This window comes from Trachurus trachurus, assembly GCF_905171665.1.
Source record: "Trachurus trachurus genome assembly, chromosome: 12".
Classification (NCBI taxonomy): domain Eukaryota; kingdom Metazoa; phylum Chordata; class Actinopteri; order Carangiformes; family Carangidae; genus Trachurus; species Trachurus trachurus.
Genome location: NC_139908.1, coordinates 9965251 through 9985087, shown reverse-complemented (window position 1 = coordinate 9985087; position 19837 = coordinate 9965251). Strand labels below are relative to the sequence as shown.

Here is a 19837-nt window from a genome sequence, read left to right as displayed (position 1 = left end):
GTTTGTCTGAGCTTGGATACAAACACACAAACACACACACCTACAACATTGTCACGGCTATAGACTAAATGACATGAAGGATACAGAGAAGGCGAGATGCTTACTTTTTTTTTCTTTTCACAGCGTGTAGGATGCATTTCATCAGACACCACCACATATATTGATGAATAATTGAACATCCCATAGCAGCCAGTAGTTGTACAGACTATTGGATATTGAATCAGCAGATAAGAGCACAGTGTGGAGGAGGATGCAGGGCAGCAGGGGAGTGTGTGTGTGTGTGTGTCTGTGTGTGTGTGAGTCTGGCTCGGAGAGTAGGGTCGCCCCTGCTGTGTCCGTTCACTATGGGATGCCATGGGTGTGGCAAGTAGCAGCAGCAGACGCCTTGTCCTCTCTCCATCCTCCTCATCATTTCAGTCATGTCTGTGTTCCTACATGTGCTGCCTGTTACATAGTGAAGGTCAGATGACAGATTTAGCAAAGGCAGGTTGAGAGCTGCATTAATTGGCTGGAATAATTATCATTATGCATGGAAATGTGTGTGAGTGCAGGCGCTCCAGGAGAGGAAATTATAGTTGCACTGATTCCCTTGAAGCTCTAAAACTGTTATGAACATGCGTGGTGATTATACTGATGAGCACGCAGCATCACACAGTTCATCACAACATGGATGCAACATTAGTGTGATGGTATCAGCTACAATAACTCCTGTGGAAGCGATCTCTGATTGTTGCTACAGCTGTCAGGACTCTGCCTGGTTCATGCATACATTTTTAATATCCCAAAATTATGTACACTTGAGTGGATTCCCCCCATTTTACCCCTGTTATACAGTAATCGCTTGCAATGTTGATGTAGATGTTTGCCGCTTAAATCAGTATCAGCTCTCAACCAGCAGGAGAAAACACTTCACACCCGATTTTAAGACACATTTTTTTTTGTTTTTAAAGCCCTTAATGGTCTTGCAGCACTCAAAATGCTGCTGAAAGTCTGCCTTGAATATTTTATCATATCTATCATTGACATTTGTTTTGACATTTATTTTATTTATCTTTCTTTTTTCTGTTGTACTCTTTTTTTTCCTCTATATTAGTAGGCCTACTTCACATGCTTGATATTTATTCTATCTTATAATGAGCTTGTCAGTCATTTTAAATGGAGTCTGGATATCACTGGCCTGTGTGAAAGCTGCAATATAAAATACAGTTTGATTGAGCGATAAAAGAAAACAACTCTTTGTCCTTGACTGTGGAATCTGCCACTGACTTTCTATTTCTTCCCACAGGCGTCTATTAAATATATATATCAAGCTGTGGAAGGGGATGAATAACATGACACAGAAGGTGATTCATGAATCAAAGCGGCACAGGCCACTGTGAACCGAGCATCTGTCTGAGTCTGCAGACAGCTAAAGCCGAGTCAAAGTGCTGCAGGATCGTCACCAGATGAGTCGTCGTCGTCGTCTCCTGGACTGAAAGAAGAAGACTTTGCTGCATGGAGACGCTGTTTCTCTGATTCAGCTCCTCGCTCTCTGAACTCGGGCTCACTGGCTTTTGCAAAAGCCAAATATTTACATGCCGTGTGTACTGTAGCAGCTCTGAGTGATGGAGGACACCTTGAGACAGACAGACTAAGTCATGACTCCGTGACCTTTTAAACTCCAGGTTGCCCTCGTCGGGCCCTGCAGGCAGGGCTGGATCTAAGACTGCCGAGGTGTTTTGGTTGCTTTGACAACAGGACCAAACTCGATCAGTGGATTCCCTCTTTGTTGTTTAGTACTCTGTGTTTGCGCCTCCCTCTCCGTGCTTGTCTGATTTTTTTTTCTTTTTTTTGCCTCAAGCCTTTCAAAAAAAGAGAAAAAAAGGAAAAGCCTGGTAAACATAACGTAGGGAAACACTTACTCAGAGGCTTTGACTGGGAATCAGTTGATGTTTTCACTTCAGAATCACATAGAAAAACGTGTACAAACATGTTAAATACATTCAGTCATTCAATATATAGTTCCCAATAATTATCCTATAGCCTATGTGGCAATAATGATTATCATAGCAATATACACTTTTTAACAACTTTAAAAGATTAATAAAAATCTAAAATGAAGTTATAAAAACCTGTTCATGACCCATAAAAGCTCAGTATATTTGCATTCAAAGTAATGTCCACAAACTAAAATGACCATACATCAGCTTTTCAGTATTTCAATGTGCAATATATGAAAACACTAGTATATCATATGTAAAATATGTGGCCATGTTTTAACAATGACCACATATCTTGATATGCTGCAAATATACCCTACTCTACCATATTGTACAAACACAGTGGATTACCGTATTCCAGGTATGTGTAAATATTAGGTCTCAGTATATGTAAATATATTGTCGAGTGCAGATGTTTCATGTGTATTAATGAAGCTGGTGAATCACATGGGGGTGAGGATGACTGCACATGTGTAAGTGTGAGTGTGTAGAGTAACTGTGTGTTATCTGTGTAATCTGTCCGCTGACCTGTTTGCACACACACACACACACACACGATGGGTTGCGCCATGTGCACCCAGCTGGTGGACATGTGGACTGTGAGGGTGGGCAGGACGGGCCGCCGGGCCATGGAGCTCACCTCCTACCCACAGATGCTGCAGGGAGGCTACCACCGAGTGACGGGCCTCCACTACATGTCCTCCTTCTCCGACGCAGAGGACTGCTGCGACGACACCAGCTCCGGCAGCTCGCTCACCTTGGACTGGCAGACTCAGGGGACGGACGGCTGACTCCAGACCTTGGTCATTGACACAAATGTGCAAATAATAACAAGATGGAAATGTGCAATAAATGTGTTCATTAGTGCTGAAGAGAAATTATGTTTGTTTTGTTTTAATTTTCCATGAAATTAGATCAATCATTTTGCAGAGGTTGAATTTGATTAACATGATGTAGTGGTGCAAAAAAAAAAAATCACAAATGTTGTAGCTGAAGGTAAATGTGCTGTCGACTTCACGACATTAGCAGCTGTTTTTTCTGCAGATGAAGATAAATGCAATACTGTTATGTATAACCCCTAACCCAATGAACCCCCCTAGTTAGTAAAACTAATTAAAATGCTGCCAAATTGTTAAAGCATCAATAGAGACAATCATATACTAAACACGATGATATGGTGCGTTGGACCATGGGTTAAATTAATATCTGGGAGCTCAAGACTCCTGGGTTTCCCATTCTATTGCAGGGTGCTACTTTGACTTTTTCACTCTAAACTTGTAGAAAACAAAAATAAGACTGATATTGTTTCAAATATTGCAAAAAAGTTTTTCATGTTTAATTTTATGCCTTTTGGAGATCATTTCATCTTTCACTTGATTAACTGTTCATGTCAACAAAAAGTTTGACCAGGGGTGCCATAACTTTTGCATACAATTGTATGTAGCTAGCAACCCCTTTTATCTATAACAAACTACATCATATCTGATTAAATGATTGTTTTGAATGTTTATCTTGATCTTCATAATAATTAGGTTAACAACTGTTCTGTTATCTATATACTGTACTGAGTATTTATTCTTAAACAGAAAAGCAACAAATACAGTACAATACTGATCGGTTCTGTGGTCACAACATGTTTTCATCACACTGTAGCCTATGACTTGAAGTGAAGTCAGATCCAGTTTCGAGACTTCACCAGAATTTGGGTCTATGTGGAAATATCCCTTGTTTTGCAACCAGCCTTGCAGTTTGTTGTGCCAGCAGCCAGACATGAAATTATTTTTTTCCCTCCAGCACCAAAATACGTAAATGAAGAGACATGTTGGCTTTGAGTCAAACAGTCCCATTATGAACAAGGGAAGGTTTTTCTTCTCCCAGTTGCCTCAATCGCATTGTATATGATGATTACTTATGGAGTTGGATGACAGACTGCCAATTTGACTTGAACCTAAAGTGTTTCGACCTTTCAGGACCTTTTCAGACGTCTCTGTGTGGGCGTTTCATACACATTTCATATAGTCGTTTGAATGAACTGAACAAGAAATTATGAGACTCTTCATATGGAAAAAATAGTTTTGACCTATGCTTAACACCTACTTTATGCCCCTATACTAGTCTACTACAATGTACAGTGGGAAATGTGGTACCTGCTAGGCTAAAAGTAGTAAAGCTTTGCATTAAACAATCCCACACATGTCTGTCTGATCCAGATCATCCTAAAATTATTAGATGGATCTGCACTAAACTGTTTAAATCAGACCTCAGCACTTATTTATATTATTACATGAATGATTGAAATGCAACTCATCTCACAATTTAAAAAAAAACAACATAAGTAAAATGCTGGTCACATTTAATACTACTAATAAATACTTATTTTACATCACACATTTATTTTGGATAATAAGATCATTGATTGAAATGATTCAAAAATACACATGAGTATCTCACAAAGTTAAAATCTATCCATCTGTCTATCTCTTAGCTACTTCGTTTTTTTAACAAAAAAATGAAGGGAAAAAGAAAAGAAAAGAGAAAGAATGATTAATTAATTGATACCCCTCCAGTCCCGCCCTCCTCCCACCCTGGAGGTCTTGGCCCCCGGGGCATGCTGGGGGTCTAAAACAATGTTACCCCCTTTTCTTTCTTACTTGACTATTTTACTTCTTCCTGTCTCTCATCTGTCTCCCCCCCCCCTTGTCTCCACCTCCATCTCATGCTTCCATTGCATTCTCTCATTCCCTCTGTACTTTCCTCTGCAATCTTACACAAGAAGTCATTCACACATGTGCACGCACACACACACACACACACACACACACACACACACACACACACACACACACACACACACACACACACACACACACACACACACACACACACACACACACACACACACACACACACACACACACACGCACATGTACATACACACTCTCACAAGAGAAAAATAGCCTAAACCTCTACCTACCTTTTATTCTTTATTCTCGCATTCTATTTGTATTTATTTCTTCATGATATATATCCTTCTTCTTTTCTTTTCTTCTTTCATTTTAATATGAAATTTACTAACTTTATTACTATTATCATATGTATATATGTGTCTTGTTTTGTTCTTGTCTCTTTTCTGTTTGCCTATTTGAAGTCTTGTCTGATATTGTTATTTGTTAGTCACCCACGTTGCACCCTTGTAGTTTGTCTGTAGTAACTGCACTAATAAAAAAAAAATAAAAAAAGATGTATTCAAATACAGATTATAATCTGACAGTGTTAAATATTTCTTGTTCTGCCTCTTTAACCAGAACCAGCACCAAAATGTACCAGATTCTGTCTTTCTGTCTTTGTCCATCATGTCTCATCCTTGACACGGATGTCTCGGATGACACGGAGTCTGATGCACATGGGTTGGGTGTTTTTTTTTTTTTTTTTTTACGTCACCCAAACTCAAACACTCCCTGGACTCCAGTAGCCTAAATTGTAAATCAAAGGTTTCCTGGTGAGCGGGAACTTTTACTTTGTTGCAATATAGTGCACTTCATGATGAATGAAGTTTAACCGGGGGGAACGGATTTTGGCATTTGGATTTCACAAGGCATGATGGCATCACACACTCACTCACTCACTCATACACACACACACACACACACACACACACACACACACACACACACACACACACACACACACACACACACACACACACACACACACACACACTGGGGTTCACCTACACCACAGACACATGGATGAAGGAATTCAAGGAAACATTTCCGCTGTTGGAGATGAACCTGAGTGGGAGGGGGCAGCACCGGCGTCGCTCTACTAAAAAGCCTCAGCCCCTTCTTTTCGGACTCACTCACTCTCACTTTCAGCTCGCGCGGTTTCCCACAGCTCCTCGGCTTCAGCCTCCTTCATCATCATCATCATCATCAAGAACATCCCAGTCATCTCAGCGGACATGGCTCTCACGATCAGGAACGATGTTTTCTCCTGTTTTGTTTTCTACGGCGTCCTGCTGGTGTTGAAAATGTACATAGTGGCGATAATAACGGGACAAGTGAGGCTGCGCAAAAAGGTGAGTTCACTGACTGTTGGAAAGAATGAAGGCGTATTAAAAGCCCGTAGCCTATTAAAAAAAAAAAAACTCATAGAGGGATAATTGCATAGGTAATAAGCACTACTAAGTGACTTTTTCCTCTCCTGGCAGGCTTTTGCCAACCCCGAGGACGCGCTCAGACACGGAGGATTACAGTTTCACAGAGAGGATCCTTATGTGGAAAGATGCCGGAGGTGAGAGCACAAACTTTTGACACAACTTTTCGCACGAAATACTCATCCACTCGTTTGCAGATTGAAATCCAGCAAATAAACACTCACAAACATCAGTTTTTACCCGATTATCCACTGTGTTACTTAAAATATTCAGATCTGAATCAAAATAGCAGTAGTAATTACATTTTATACAGAAGTCATGCATGGAAAACGTTACCCAAACATATATAAGTATCATGAACATAATGTAATGTAATGTAAGTCAATGTATACAAACAGGTTAGTATATTATTGGATGCAGTAACACTAAACTACCATCTTTAGTAAAGGTGTATACATCTTATACACTGTTTAGTCTCTTAATTCACAATAATGCTGTAAATCATCATGTAAAACATTAATAGGTAAACCCAATGTTGTTATGTAAAAAGTAGAATAATAGTGGGCAGCTCATTGGTTAATTTCTGCCACTGATAAGACTATAATCCCATTCACCTCCTTCTCTGTCTTGTGTTTTATCCTGGTTATTATTTTTGGAGTATTTTTCCATTGGCTTAACTGAAGCTTCTGGGAATTGATTGGCTTTGATTCATCCATGTGCCAAATGAATTACGACAAGAAAAACAGATCGCACTTGAGTTTCCTGCAAATGCCAAATTTGTTGTAATTATTTAAGGATAGATTTTCCATTGTGATGCAGCTCCTCGTGTGTTTTCCTGCAGCCTGCTGGCAGCCTGTGGTCGTTCTGCTCAGCTTTGTTTTAACTTGTCATGATCCATGACAGCAGCAAGGGAAGCAAATGTTTTCCAAGTAATTCTCTCTCTGTTTCCCCAAACTATCCACCAACTGCTGATAGATAGGAAACAAATGTGCACTGCACATGGAGCAGACATTTACCAATTCTGATGTGCAGCTTTTTTTTTTTTTTAATTGTTTTATTTCCCTGGCTCTGTGCTGAAGTTTTGCTGCAGCATGGTGCCTAAATGGTATCTTTTATAATGCAGCTTTTCTGCAAAAACTGCTAAAGGAGGAGGTTTTCCAGAATAATATTGTTTTAAAGCTGAAACCTTTGTGGGTGGAGAGGAAGCAGGAAATAGTAGCATGTCTGATAAGTATCATGTTTGGGCTGCCATGAAAGAAAAATAAGAAAGAGTCTGAGATTTATTCATCGTTTTATTATTTGTTCAGTTTATTTTTCACTCCATGTACCTGCTGTGAGTCCTTAGCCCTCCATTCTCACCTCAAGCTATCAGGTGCATGTCTACAACATCATGCTCAAGGAGCTTCACAGGAAACTTCTCTAACTAATGCCAAGAAGTGAAAGTCACAGAAGTCTGCTGCTGTATGATGCATGGCGGGTCAAACCTGAGTCACCTTCATTTTCTGGTATTCTGACTCTTCAGATGACCACTTTAACGATTGTAATGACTAACAGGAGTAACTGAGGAATGCTCATGAATGACTCATAACATTACAGACTGTGAAAACAGATGTGTGTGTGTCTGCAGACTGAATGAATCTCCTCTCTCTCTCTCCCACAGAGCTCACATCAACGACATGGAGAACATCCTCCCCTTCCTCTTCCTGGGCGCCATCTACTCCCTGACCGGGCCCTCGCTGTCCATGGCTCGCCTTCACTTCCTCGTTTTCTTCCTGGCCAGGGTGCTGCACACCGTCGCCTACCTGTTCGCCCTGCGAGCGCCCACCCGCTCCCTGGCCTACACCGTGGCACAGATCCCTTGCGTCTCCATGGTCGTGCAGATTCTCATAGCCGTCGCTGCATACGCCTAAAAAAAACAAAAACGCTCAAAAAAAAGGCGAGGGACTTGAACTGAAGTTCTCATAAAAAAAGGTGTTGGTTACGATTTGTGGCCTGTGCAAGAACAAACCCTGGAGGTGGAGATAGAGAGGGGCCTCCGGAGAGGGAGGGAGGGAGGGAGGGGAGACAAGAATGTCAGTGGGAGTGCAGTGAACTGCCGGGTGTGTGATTACACCAGTTCTGGGGTTTGTGAGAGTTCGTCAGTATTCTTTTATTGTTTTATTTACAAATGTGACCAATGTTTTTAAAGGGATAGTTCAATATTTTTGGCAAATTGGCCCATTGCCATGATCCCTATAGTTTTGGCAGTAGGTTCATTACCTTTAATTATACAGTAGTTGCAAGCTATTTTTAGAACGGCGGAGCAGAGCCGTGAGCTGCTCAGAGCTTCGCTATACTATACGGAGGCTAATGAGATTTTTTGGTTTAGTTAAAAACTCATCAAATACACAATCCAACAACTCCAAAACGCTATGGTGGACAAGTTGTGACCTGCACATTCACCACGCTATGAGATAATAACAGAACGTTACGAGACGGAGTTGTTTTCAAGGCAAATGAAGAGACTGCTTGCTGAAAAACTGCCCCTGACGGGAACGTGCATCAGTGGTTTTGCATGAATTTACATCAAAAACAACTCCGTCGTGTAACATTCTGTTATTATCTCATAGCATGGTGAATGTGCAGGTCACAACTTGTCCACGAGAGCGTTTTGGAGTTGTTGTATTGTGTATTTAATGAGTTTGATGAGGGAAACCAAGAAATCCCAATAGCTGCTTGCGGCTCTGCTCCGCTGATCTAAAAATAGCTTGCACCGAAAAAATAAAGGTAACGAACCTACTGCTAAAACTGTAGGGATTATGGAAGTGGGCCAATTTGCCAAAATGTTGAACTATCCCTTAAAGTTAATTGAAGTGGACCACTTGTACTGTATTCATGTATTTAATATGCAAATGAAGGTTGTTGCTCATTGCTCTCTTGTTTTGGTTTTTTGATGGACTGTAAAAACTCACTGACAGTTGTAGACTTTTGGGAACATTTTCCAGCACTGCCACTGTACAACATGTTTGATCCCTGCTCCCCCCCTTTCTTGTGTGTGTGTGTTTACACACGACACAGACCACCATTCATGCCATGTTTCCTGTGTGAACACTTCATCTGTTGTGTTAACATTTGTTTGCATGCTACCCTCAACAAAGGCCGAAGTGGATCTCGGCACAGTGACTGACGACGTGTTGAGAGATTTTAATAGCACTCCAGTGGATTACAAGTAGACGCTCTCAAGTTCCTTGTAAGGAAGAAGGCAGAAGTTTGGATATTTACAACAACCTGCAGAGAAAGACAGCACACCGAAAGCAGCGGCGTGGCTGTTCCGACGTGTAATACTTAACTTTTATCTGTGAAAACACATTTCAAGACTGTTTTTTAACGTATTGTATTAATAACTTGTATTTATAGCTTTGTTTTTGACTCTCTGTGCACATTTTTTGTAGACAATAAAACAGAACCACAACCAAGCTGACCTCCGCTGTACTTTCGTGGCATCATTGTTGACTTTGCCCGGCTGTGCGGAGGAGACACTGTGTTCCAGTCAGTGTTAACGGGGACTGGGCCCCACTTTGTGTTCGTGAGAGAGTGAGACGATCCAGAAGTCTGAGGCAAAGCTCCAGCATTCCTTCACCTATTATGTAAGACCTGTTGGCTGCTCTGTGCTCCCTGTTGTATCCTGCAGGGCTGGACGCTGCAGAGAAGAAGCCATATAAGCGAACCGAGAGACCTCAGGGAGCTCAGTCGTGCGTGATTACAGTACATATGGAGCGTGCTGCTCAAATAACTCGATGCGTTGTGATTGAAATGCTCTGTTACCCCTTGTTTTCACATCATCTTTGGCTCACATCTCTCTCTCTCGCCCTCCTTTGTGATTTGGATTTGGCGAGAAGAAACCATTTTCCACCATGATGTAATCCCAGTAATCCCATTCCCAGTGATTTTCCTACCAGTGATGACTCAGCGTTAAATGACAAAGAAGGAATGTTTTGTGATTATAGTTGTTACCTCCTTAAACAAAAGAGATATAACAAACCCCGCAGAAAGCATGGGGGAGGACAGGAAAATCCTTCGCTTTGAATGAGTGGTTCCATCGAGACTATATACGATCTGGGTGAAACATAAAGCTAATAACACGCCACGCTCAGGGGAGTGTCTGTGGCCTTTGTGAGCCTCAATGGTGTGGTCGTCTCAACCTGCCTGTAACCTCAGGGGGAAAAAAGGAAACAACTCTCACCGTCTTCCATACTGTACTATCGCTCCTCACGTTTCCTTTCACTGTCGCACTCTGACAGGGAGCTGACTCACACACAGACCACAACACAAAGAGTGAAAGGAAATGTATGCCAACATAAGAAGAAAGTTTTCCCTTTCACGCCAGATTGGGTGATAATAACTCCTACAGAAAGCTCTTGAAGTGGTTGTTTTGGCTGCTTCCCCGTTTATGTTCTGGACGGGGGTTTGTGCATCAGTTTGTGAAGAAATCTGGGAAAATTAAAATGTCATAAACTTGGACAAAAGAAAGCAAATTGGTGGTTTCATCACACTGCAGTTATATCATTACTTAGCCCCACCTCGTGGCCACACACACATACACACACAGTGATGCACAAACACATGCAAGAACTAATAGTGCGGCTCCCTGGATTATCACACCCACACTCATCATTATCATCGTCATCTTGCAGATGGGAATAAGGACTTTCCCTCTGTTTTTTTGTGCACAACTACGCGGAAAACTGCATGTGTGTGTGTGTGTGTGTGTGTGTGTGAATTAATCCTTGAGCAATCACTTCATCATGCATGTCAGTTCAAATGCGATGAAAGGTTCGAGAGTTTCAAAGCTGTGTCAGAGGTGAGAGGAAGAAACTCAGCAGCTCAGCACCAATTATCCCTCACAGAGATGTCATGAAGCACAGGTGAAAGAAAAGAAACAACTGAAAATAGAAAAGATAAAAGATAAATCATCAAGAACATACAGATGATACAACATAGAAACTTCACCAGGTGCAGAGAGATAAGATATAAAATGATGTTGAGCGTAACAGATCATAAGCAGGTGTTTGTATAAATGTTTCACCCCATGCTTTTTGCTGAGATGTAGTGGCAGATGGACGTGATGGTGGCAGGGCCGTTGTATAGGGGAGAAAGGTGATGATAATTCTAGGGGCCCAGCGACCAGTAGGGCCCCCCCCCCAAAAAAACAGTAGTCTAATCTTTGTATGACTGAATTATTCTGCATTAAGACCCTGACTAATACTACTCATAATGCTGCATTAGCTTCAAAACAAAGTAGGCTAAATAAAAAATGATAATACGTAAGTAGTCTAAGAAAAAAAGTGGAAAATTAAGGGGGCAGGGGCCCACTTTAGTATTCTCTCAAGGGGCCCAGAATTATTAGCAACAGCCCTGGATGGTGGAAAAGCAGGAAACACTGAGACATCCTAACAACAACTACTGGATGGATGGATTGCAATGAAATCCTGTTCTGACATCATGTTTCCCAGAGGAAGAAGTGACTCCCAGTGAAATGTCTCAATAACTCTTTGATGGATTGAACACACACAGTCATGTTAGGCCTACTGTCAGGATGAAACCTGCAGTGACTCTGTTCATCCGTCTGACTTGTCATCTAGCGCCATCATCAGGCTGCAGACTCGTCCTTCTGCTTCTAGTTTGTTTATTAGGAGAGAGAGGCGATTTTTCAGTTTCACCTCACACGTCTGTGTAGGTTCTCGTTCATCCAGGTCATGGTCGTTAGCTGCTCTAATTGGAGGCACTTCTCACTGTTGGCAACATTTCTCTCCTCGTTCAAAAGGCTTCCTCAGATCTAAAATCTAGAGTCTGTTAGAGGTATTTGAAACCCCTTGGGGCTGGTCCTGGGTGGGTTGTTGTGAGGGTCGTAAAGGTCGCCTGGGCCTAAATGTGACTTATCAGAGCCGTCCCAACCTGCCCTCATGTTGAGTTGTTCAACTCACAGGGATTAAAGCGTGACAGTTTGGTGTTCAAAGCTGCTGAGTGGGTCATTGAGGTCATGCTGTGAAGAGAAAATGTTATTTTTATTTATCTTAATGACATTTTCCAAGCATTTACCGCAGTGCTGCACTGAGGCCATTTTGAATAATGAAAGTTACTTATTGTTATGAAGTAAAATGTTGAACCTCTGATACAGATCTGTGTGTATATAAGTGTTTGAAAAAATAGAAAAAGCACACACATCCCTACGCTGGGTGCGGGACAACACAAGTAAATCATAGGAAAAAGGAAAGTCCAGAGCTCCAGAGCAATAATTTACTATCACCAAAAAGGGGAGTGTAAGGTTTCGGGTCAGAAACCCTTCCTCAGACTTAAGTTACACTCCCTTTTTTGGTGATAATAAATTAATGCCCTGGAGCTGTTGTTGGTGTGTGGACTTTCCTTTTTCCTATATAAATGTTTGAACCATATTAGAAAGATCAATGCAAAACATTTTTTTGTTCTTACGACTTATCAGTTTTGGCATTGGCTGCAAAAATCTAATATTGGTTGGGCTCTGGTTTGGGCCTTAAAAATGTAAAATCACCAAAGACTCCAAGTGCATTCTGGGAAACTATTCGAAAATTAATTAAAGAAATTGAGACTGCAAAAAGCTTCTACCATGAAATTGTAAAAACAAACAAATAACGAGGCAAACAGTTCAAATTTCATAAATATTTATTACATATCAATGAACAGAATCAACTACTTTCACAGCAGTGGTCTACAGCACTTGTTTAAAATAACTGCTCAAATAATAATAATCATAATAATAATAATAATATAGTTCAGTTTCATTTGAGGCCACATTTGATACACAAACATGTACAAGTAGTACTTGGCATTAAAAACGATGGCAATACAATATTTTAAGACACTTGGTGTTTTTTTGTTAATTTTCTTTCGTTTTGATATCACAGAGAGGTTCAGCAACAGTCTAAACAGTAAATATAGATTCAAATACAAAAACAAACGAACAAAAACGAACAAATAAACAAACGAAAAAACAGTGAAAATGCCAAGGGGAGGTAGAAACAAGGAGTACTTGACAGAAATACAAGGGAAAGAGGAACAACGTAAGTGGGAGAAGCAGTGTTTCCCACAGTCACCCACACTCATTCAGAGCAATTAACACTAAAGTAGAGTTACTGTACCTGTATACCCTCCCTCTTCCTCACCCCACCCCCACCTTCATCCTCTTTTCTTCTTATTCCCTTTATTAGTTTTCGGAGCTGTGTTATGAGGGTGTTAGGAGGGTTCACACCGAGACAGGCAGCGGGAGGGCATGAGAGGAGGAGGAAGAGGAGGAGGGAAAGGGAGGAAGAGGAGGCTCATGCATCAATGTGAAGGCTGCTGCAGTGTCGTGAAACCACCACACAGAGGCGCTCTCTCTCTCTCACACCCACACTCCAGCATCAAGAGTCAGCACCACTGATCCCAGCCGGCCTCTTTTAATAATAATAATAATAAAGCTTCCTGCTTTGGTTTTTTTTTTTTAACTGAGCATCTTAGTGTTCATGACTCCAAACATTTCCCCTGCTTCATGTTTGATCCAGCTTCAACACGGATGCGTTTAATTTATATTCTCAGGAAAAATAAGCTTCTATTATCTGATGTTGACTGTCTGTCACTATACTGTTGAGTTCGAGGCCAAACTTTTACCCCGCTGCTTCATCAGGACACTGCATTTGTTTCTATGCTGTTTTCACCTGGCAGATGCTGCAGTGCTGCGTAAACAGAGAGCAGAGGGAAATCCTCTTAGCTTTTTTTTTTTTTTTTGTCTGTAAGTGTTTTTAAAAATTTCTTTTACCCTCTCCACTGGTTTTGTTCTTTTATAAGAGTCCTAAAAAAAAGTCAAATGACCCCTGTACAGTAATTAACCTTCATCATTCAAATCATCAGGATTTTCTCAGTTTGGATTTGAGAGTACTGATGCTGCATTCAAGTCACATAGTTTAAACTGTAATTAGGAGCAACTGAGGAGGAAAAACTTTCATGTCAGTGGGAGATAACAGGAATTTCTGACACTCACTTGATGAAAAAATAATTTGTGAACTGCTATAATTATGTAGCACAACAGAAGTGAACACCGCGTCTATTAAATTGAGGTTTAATTACAAAGATCAGCGGTCTCTGGGTGAGCGCCTATTGTTTTGTGTTTCAGCAATTGGTAATAAATGATTTCTGAGTCACAGATTTTAGAGAAAACTCATAATTACAATAATTCAATGTGACTTGAATGCAGCATCAAACCTTTCAACAGACACGGTTCAGTACAAACTGGGAAGAAAGTCGACTGAAAAAGGTGTGCATTGAGAGGGGAAATCAGGGTCTAGTGAAAGATGCATCATGGGAAATGTAGGATCCATCAAACACTAACAGTTAGAATACCTCAGCCTTTGCTGCGACTGTTTTAATCCCCCTCTTTAATCCATCTCTTATGCATCCTCCAACTTTATGGAAGTGCTAAACTAAAACATTTGAGTCACCTGAAAGTTTGAGTTTAAAACTGTTCAATTTTACATAATGAAAATAATAAAGTGTGTCTCAGTGGCTGCAGGAAGTTATTTGTGCAGATTTAAGGCTGTATGTTTCTAGGTAGACTCTGAATGATGATCAGTTCAAGTCCTATTGGTTTAATTAATAACATAATGTCTAATTATTGATCACCTAATATAAATTTATTGTGTCTGCATTGGTTTGGAACTCACTGGTGTCCAGTGAACTGGTCAGTTTGTTAGTGTAAATCAGTGTTTCCTTAGTTAGTTGTAGTTTTTCACGTTGTAATTTATAATACTATTCAACTATTTCAATTTTCAGTCACTCTTTACTGGTTATTTTTAGTTGGGTGAAGGCAGCATAGTTACAACGGTCTCAGTTCTCTGTGTTTTCTCTATTTATATGAAATGGTTTCTGTGAATTTATAATAACTTACATATTTTGACTTTCTACATTAATGTTTCGACCAGTTCACTGCCTTTCTGCACCTTCCACATACAGAAAGAGACAAAAACTAAAATTATTTCACATTTACTTTTATTTTAGTGTATAGTGAGTAGTATCTTTTTGACAAAATTCTGCTTTTACCATCTCAGTTTATGACAATATACTGTAGTCTTTGCCTTAAACTTGTTGGTTTTATCTGTAGTTCCCTCACTGTACCACCATAACAGTCTAGTAAGAAAAAGAAAGAAAAGGAAATGCTTTTTGTTCCTTTTAACACCCACACGTCTTCTCTCGTCTCAGGTTGTGGTTTGCTTTATGCCGTTATGTTTGGTACGATGTTTCCAGAGGAGCTAATTTTGGCGCAGAAGACACAATACTTGTAGCGAAGGCGTGTTCATGCAAGATTTTAAAGTCGGCTCATTCTTGTTAGGGTAAAATGTTTTAGTGCATGTGCCTTTGAGCGAGCGTGCCTCCAATGAGCGACTTTATCCTTAATGGAAGGTGGTTGTGGTTTCACTGTAGTTATCTAATGTGGACTACAATCATGGCTGCTACTGTCAAAGACGCCGCCAGAATACGGCGGCTGTGCGAGGTGTGGTTCAGTGGAGGATGCTGGGAAATGGCACTTGTGGGAGACTTTGCCTCCAGCCCTGTCTACCTGTGTACTGTGAGTTAAGGAGAAGAAGAAGGACTAAATATGTGCAGAGAGCATAAAACATCATACTTTTTTTTTTACTAAATATGGGAATAAAATGGATTTTTATAATATATCTATAAATGTGCATCACAGGCATGACAAGCATACACGCCCGTCACTGTGTATGCATTTTCATGTATAAACAGATGTACACATACATATGCATATCATACAACATTTGAAAGTGGAATCGGAAATAATCACATAATATACAACACATATTAAGCTCTGGCAACTTCCGAGGGCGTCTTCGTGAACGCAGAGACTTTTTAGTTGAGTTGGGCCTCGGTGTAAAGATTTACATTCAGTTTGTGGTTTGGGGATCAAACCGTAATCAAAACGTTACTTTCGAAGCTGTTGCAGAGCTCTGAATTAATTAAAAACCACCACGGCGTCTTACACAAACCTCATCGCCTCTTTGGGTTATTTGCTGCGGCGGGGGCAACACAAACAAACACCCAACACACAAGTGGCTGAGGGACTGCTCACGGAAAAACAAACACGCACACACAGACACGGCTTCACACTCCCACTGCACCCATCTTGTCCGATGTATGGAGAGACCCAAGGTACAGGGATATAAACAAACAAAACAAAAAAAAAGAGGATCCAATAAACAACAAATTTAAAAACAAAACCAACCAAAACTATAAAAATAATGGTGACAGTACAGGAGTGGAGGGGCAGAGAAGTGCACAATGGGATTGTCTTCACTTTAGGTCCAGGACATCTTCTTCAAAGGATGTTGAGAGGGCGAAGGCGCTGGCGAGGGGCGGGCTCTCTGCTCGCAGCATCACCTTCTCCGGCTCCGCCTCCGAACTGGACGAACAGTGCAGCTGGACGTCCAGGTCCGCTTCGATGGACTCGGAGGTTAACCTGCTGAGCACAGAAAGACTCAACAGCTCAAGTACAAATCACTTAAAGACTTCCTAAACCAAAAATGCCCTTTTTGAATTTATTAACATATCAATTTAGTGTGTGGGGGTGGGGGCTCTGCTACAAGGCATTTCAGGAGCAAAATTGCTAATCCACGCCATAACTGAGCATTTTAGACTTGAAAATAAATGCAGTTTCAAAACCAGAGTCTGAAAAAACTGGATTCAAATTTTCAAATTGGAGTCAGTTTTCATGCGTCACGAAACTAGCAACCAATCCCGTTGAATTTGTTTGCATCTCATTTGTTGTTCACTGTGATGTGATGTACTTACACAGCTAGATGTTCATGCATGTTGTCATTAGGATAACATGCATGAACATTAGGAAAGCAATTTTAATCAAAAAATAGTCATAGCAGAGCATTTTTACACATTTTAAAATGCCCTTTTTAGGGAGACTTTAACGCCTCAGTCTGACGTGCTGCTGCTGCTTGTTGAATGTGTCACCGTCCACCTGTCGCTGTTGGTTGACGTCAGTACTCGAGCTTTGGGCTCTTCCTCGGTGTTCTTCTTGCTCATCCTCCTCTGTTTGACCGTCCCACTGTCCGACTTCCCGCTCGGCTCCTCTGTCAAACCTTCATCAGAACCAGGGGACGGAAAACGGACAAGACTCAGACAAATGGTCCGACTTTCTTTGCAGAGAGTTCAATATGAAGACCAACATCACAAATATCTGCGATATGAAGCTGTAGCCATCAGCTGGCCAGCCTAGCTTAGCTTAGCATGATGACTGGAAACAGAAGGAACCACAAAACGACAAGTTGTGGGTTGTTTGTCCTCTACTTTCAAGCAATAGCCGAGCACAGACCACGCTACTTGGTTAGCTTAAGAGCAGGGGTGTCAAACTCGTTTTAGTTCAGGGGCCACATACAGCGCAATTTGATCTCAACTGGGCCAGACTAGTAAAATAATAGCATAATAACGTAGGTATATATGACGAGAACGCAAATATTTTCAAGTAGGCTACATTATTAAGATGTTTACAGTTAACTGAACTGTCCTCCTTTTACAAAACGTCATGAACAACCTGAAATTTCTTGAGAAAGGTATGTGATATTTCAACAATATTATGTCTCTTCTGTTTTCTACGTAATTTTCATACTTAGTAAATTCATCCCGTGGGCTGGATTGGACCCTCTGGGAGGCCACACATTTGAAACCCTTGCTTTAGAGGCACCTTAACAATGAGCCAAGCTGGATAATTCTTTAAAATAAGATAATCTAACAGGCTGCTGGCCTATAGTATTACATTTAGCAGAAATAACTATTTCTAAGCAAGAAAGCCAATGTGTAGGCCATATTTCTCAAAATGTTAGATTACTGCCTTACCACAGCAATTACATTTAGCCTCAACACACACTGGACAGTTTTAGGGCTGGCTTTTCTCCCTCCCAACAACTGGGGCAGTGTGGCCTGATTTGAAGCTTGTCACAAATGATTACATATCAAATTAATCCTCATGTGTGTGTGATTATTTTACTGCTCCAAATCGAGTCAGAACCGGCCGGATCTTGAAGGTTATGGTAACATGATTATAGCAATAGCTAATGGGAGCAAGAGTGAATCTACAAATGGCAGGTGTGTGGTCTTGCAGCACTTTTTAGATGCTTAGATTATGTTAGGTTTTTAGATCATACAAAGACAAAGAAAAGTCATTATTAGGTAGACAGGTCTAAGAGCTTTCCAGTTTACCGAGCAGCTCCTTCCGCGTGCGGCTGGCTATCTCTTTGATCTCCATGCGGGACAGGGAAAGCGAGTGCGTTGCAGAGATGAGAGGAGTCGAGGACACCATGGTCGGGGCCGGCGCCGTCAGGACCTTGTGCACCAGAGGGGACTTGAGGGGTCTCTCGATGCTGCGGCCCACCAAGTTACAGAGAGGGATCTTGAAGATGTGTTTACACGACGCTTCACCTGGGGGAGGGAAGGAAACCCAGAGGAAAAGGAGGATGGAAGAAAAAAAAAAGAGAGGGGGGGCCGTAGGGGGGTAAAGTCAGGAAAGAAGGGATAAGACACATGATGAGTAAAAAAAAAACAACATTTAAAGAGAAAAGAAAGAGGAGACAAATAAAAGGGGAGAGGAATGTGTGGCAGTGAATGAGAAATGTATGAAACTCTCGGCCTCAAGCACCAGAGTGTTTTTGCATGTTTTAGTCTTTGAGCTACAGAAGCTGCTCATATGCATTCAAAGCAAACCAGCCACCGAATCTTCTCTCATCCTTGAACTTGACGTTTTAGTTCAAAATTGGTTGCATTATGTTGATTTACTGATTGATATAGGAGAAGGTTGATATGGTCTTGTGTCTGAATGCTATGAAGCTGGAGGCAGCAGGCGGTTAGCTTAGCATAATGACTGGAAGCGGAGGGAAACAGCTAGCCTGTCTTATAAAGTGTGAAAATTCACCTGCTAGCAGCCTTACAGCACAGTTTTAACACTTCCGTTTTCGTACAAATTGTTGGCTGGTATATTTGTCGCTGGCCAGAGCAGACTAGCTGTTTCTAGGTTTTATGATTAGCTAAACTAACCTGCTCCACCTGCTCCATCTTCTTCTGTAGCATACAGTAAAGGCATGACAGTGGTGCTATCAGATCTAAACGATGGCCCTTCATCGTTTTCGGCACCTGTTTTCTATATTTTCGGTGAAGAATGTCAAACTATTTCTCTCAGTGGTGCATTCAAGGACTCTTAACATTTGCTACAACTAGAAATTGTTCTAGCTAGCCTACATAGCAAGCAAACATACTGTCAATGTCAAAAGCTTAACTTGAAAAAAACAAGTCCTTGAATGCATCAGTAGAGAAAGTTGTCAAAACAGATGGGTGCTTACAACAGCAGGCATAGTGACAAAAATGTTTATTATGTTGAATAACTAACTCCAAGCCTCAGAAAGTCACTGTAAGCAAAAGCTTCCTAAAGTAATGCGTGTTAAAGAATATGAAACTGGCAGGTTATGAACTAGAATAAGCAAAAAATAACCTTTTTGTTGATTTATATAAACCCACAATCTCTGCCTCAGTCACTCACAGTCATATTGTATTTTGACGAATCTGTGAGTTGACAGCCTGACATGACAGGATCAAACCTCCATATTGAAATAAAGACACTATAAAATGAGTAAAAGTCCAA

The 19837-nt window shown here is 41.0% G+C and overlaps 2 protein-coding genes across 2 annotated transcripts in view; one reads left to right on the top strand and one right to left on the bottom strand.

Annotated features, from left to right (window-relative positions):
* Nucleotides 1-5847: 5847 nt before the first annotated feature.
* On the top strand, nucleotides 5848-8222 carry ptges (prostaglandin E synthase). The gene is made up of 3 exons (XM_083983048.1): nucleotides 5848-6057; nucleotides 6190-6272; nucleotides 7796-8222. The coding sequence occupies exons 1-3, from the start codon at nucleotides 5941-5943 to the stop codon at nucleotides 8043-8045; spliced, it is 450 nt and encodes a 149-aa protein (XP_083839174.1). The 5' UTR covers nucleotides 5848-5940; the 3' UTR covers nucleotides 8046-8222.
* Nucleotides 8223-16474: 8252 nt separating this feature from the next.
* Nucleotides 16475-19837, bottom strand: part of garnl3 (GTPase activating Rap/RanGAP domain like 3) — a gene marked incomplete at its 5' end in the record, with an annotated part of 76299 nt that continues 72936 nt past the window's right edge. Inside the window, 3 exons of the mRNA XM_083982858.1 lie at nucleotides 16475-16654; nucleotides 17168-17288; nucleotides 18406-18624. Coding sequence (XP_083838984.1) covers nucleotides 16489-16654; nucleotides 17168-17288; nucleotides 18406-18624 — 506 coding nt within the window. The 3' untranslated portion in view covers nucleotides 16475-16488. The remainder of the gene's footprint in view (nucleotides 16655-17167; nucleotides 17289-18405; nucleotides 18625-19837) is intronic.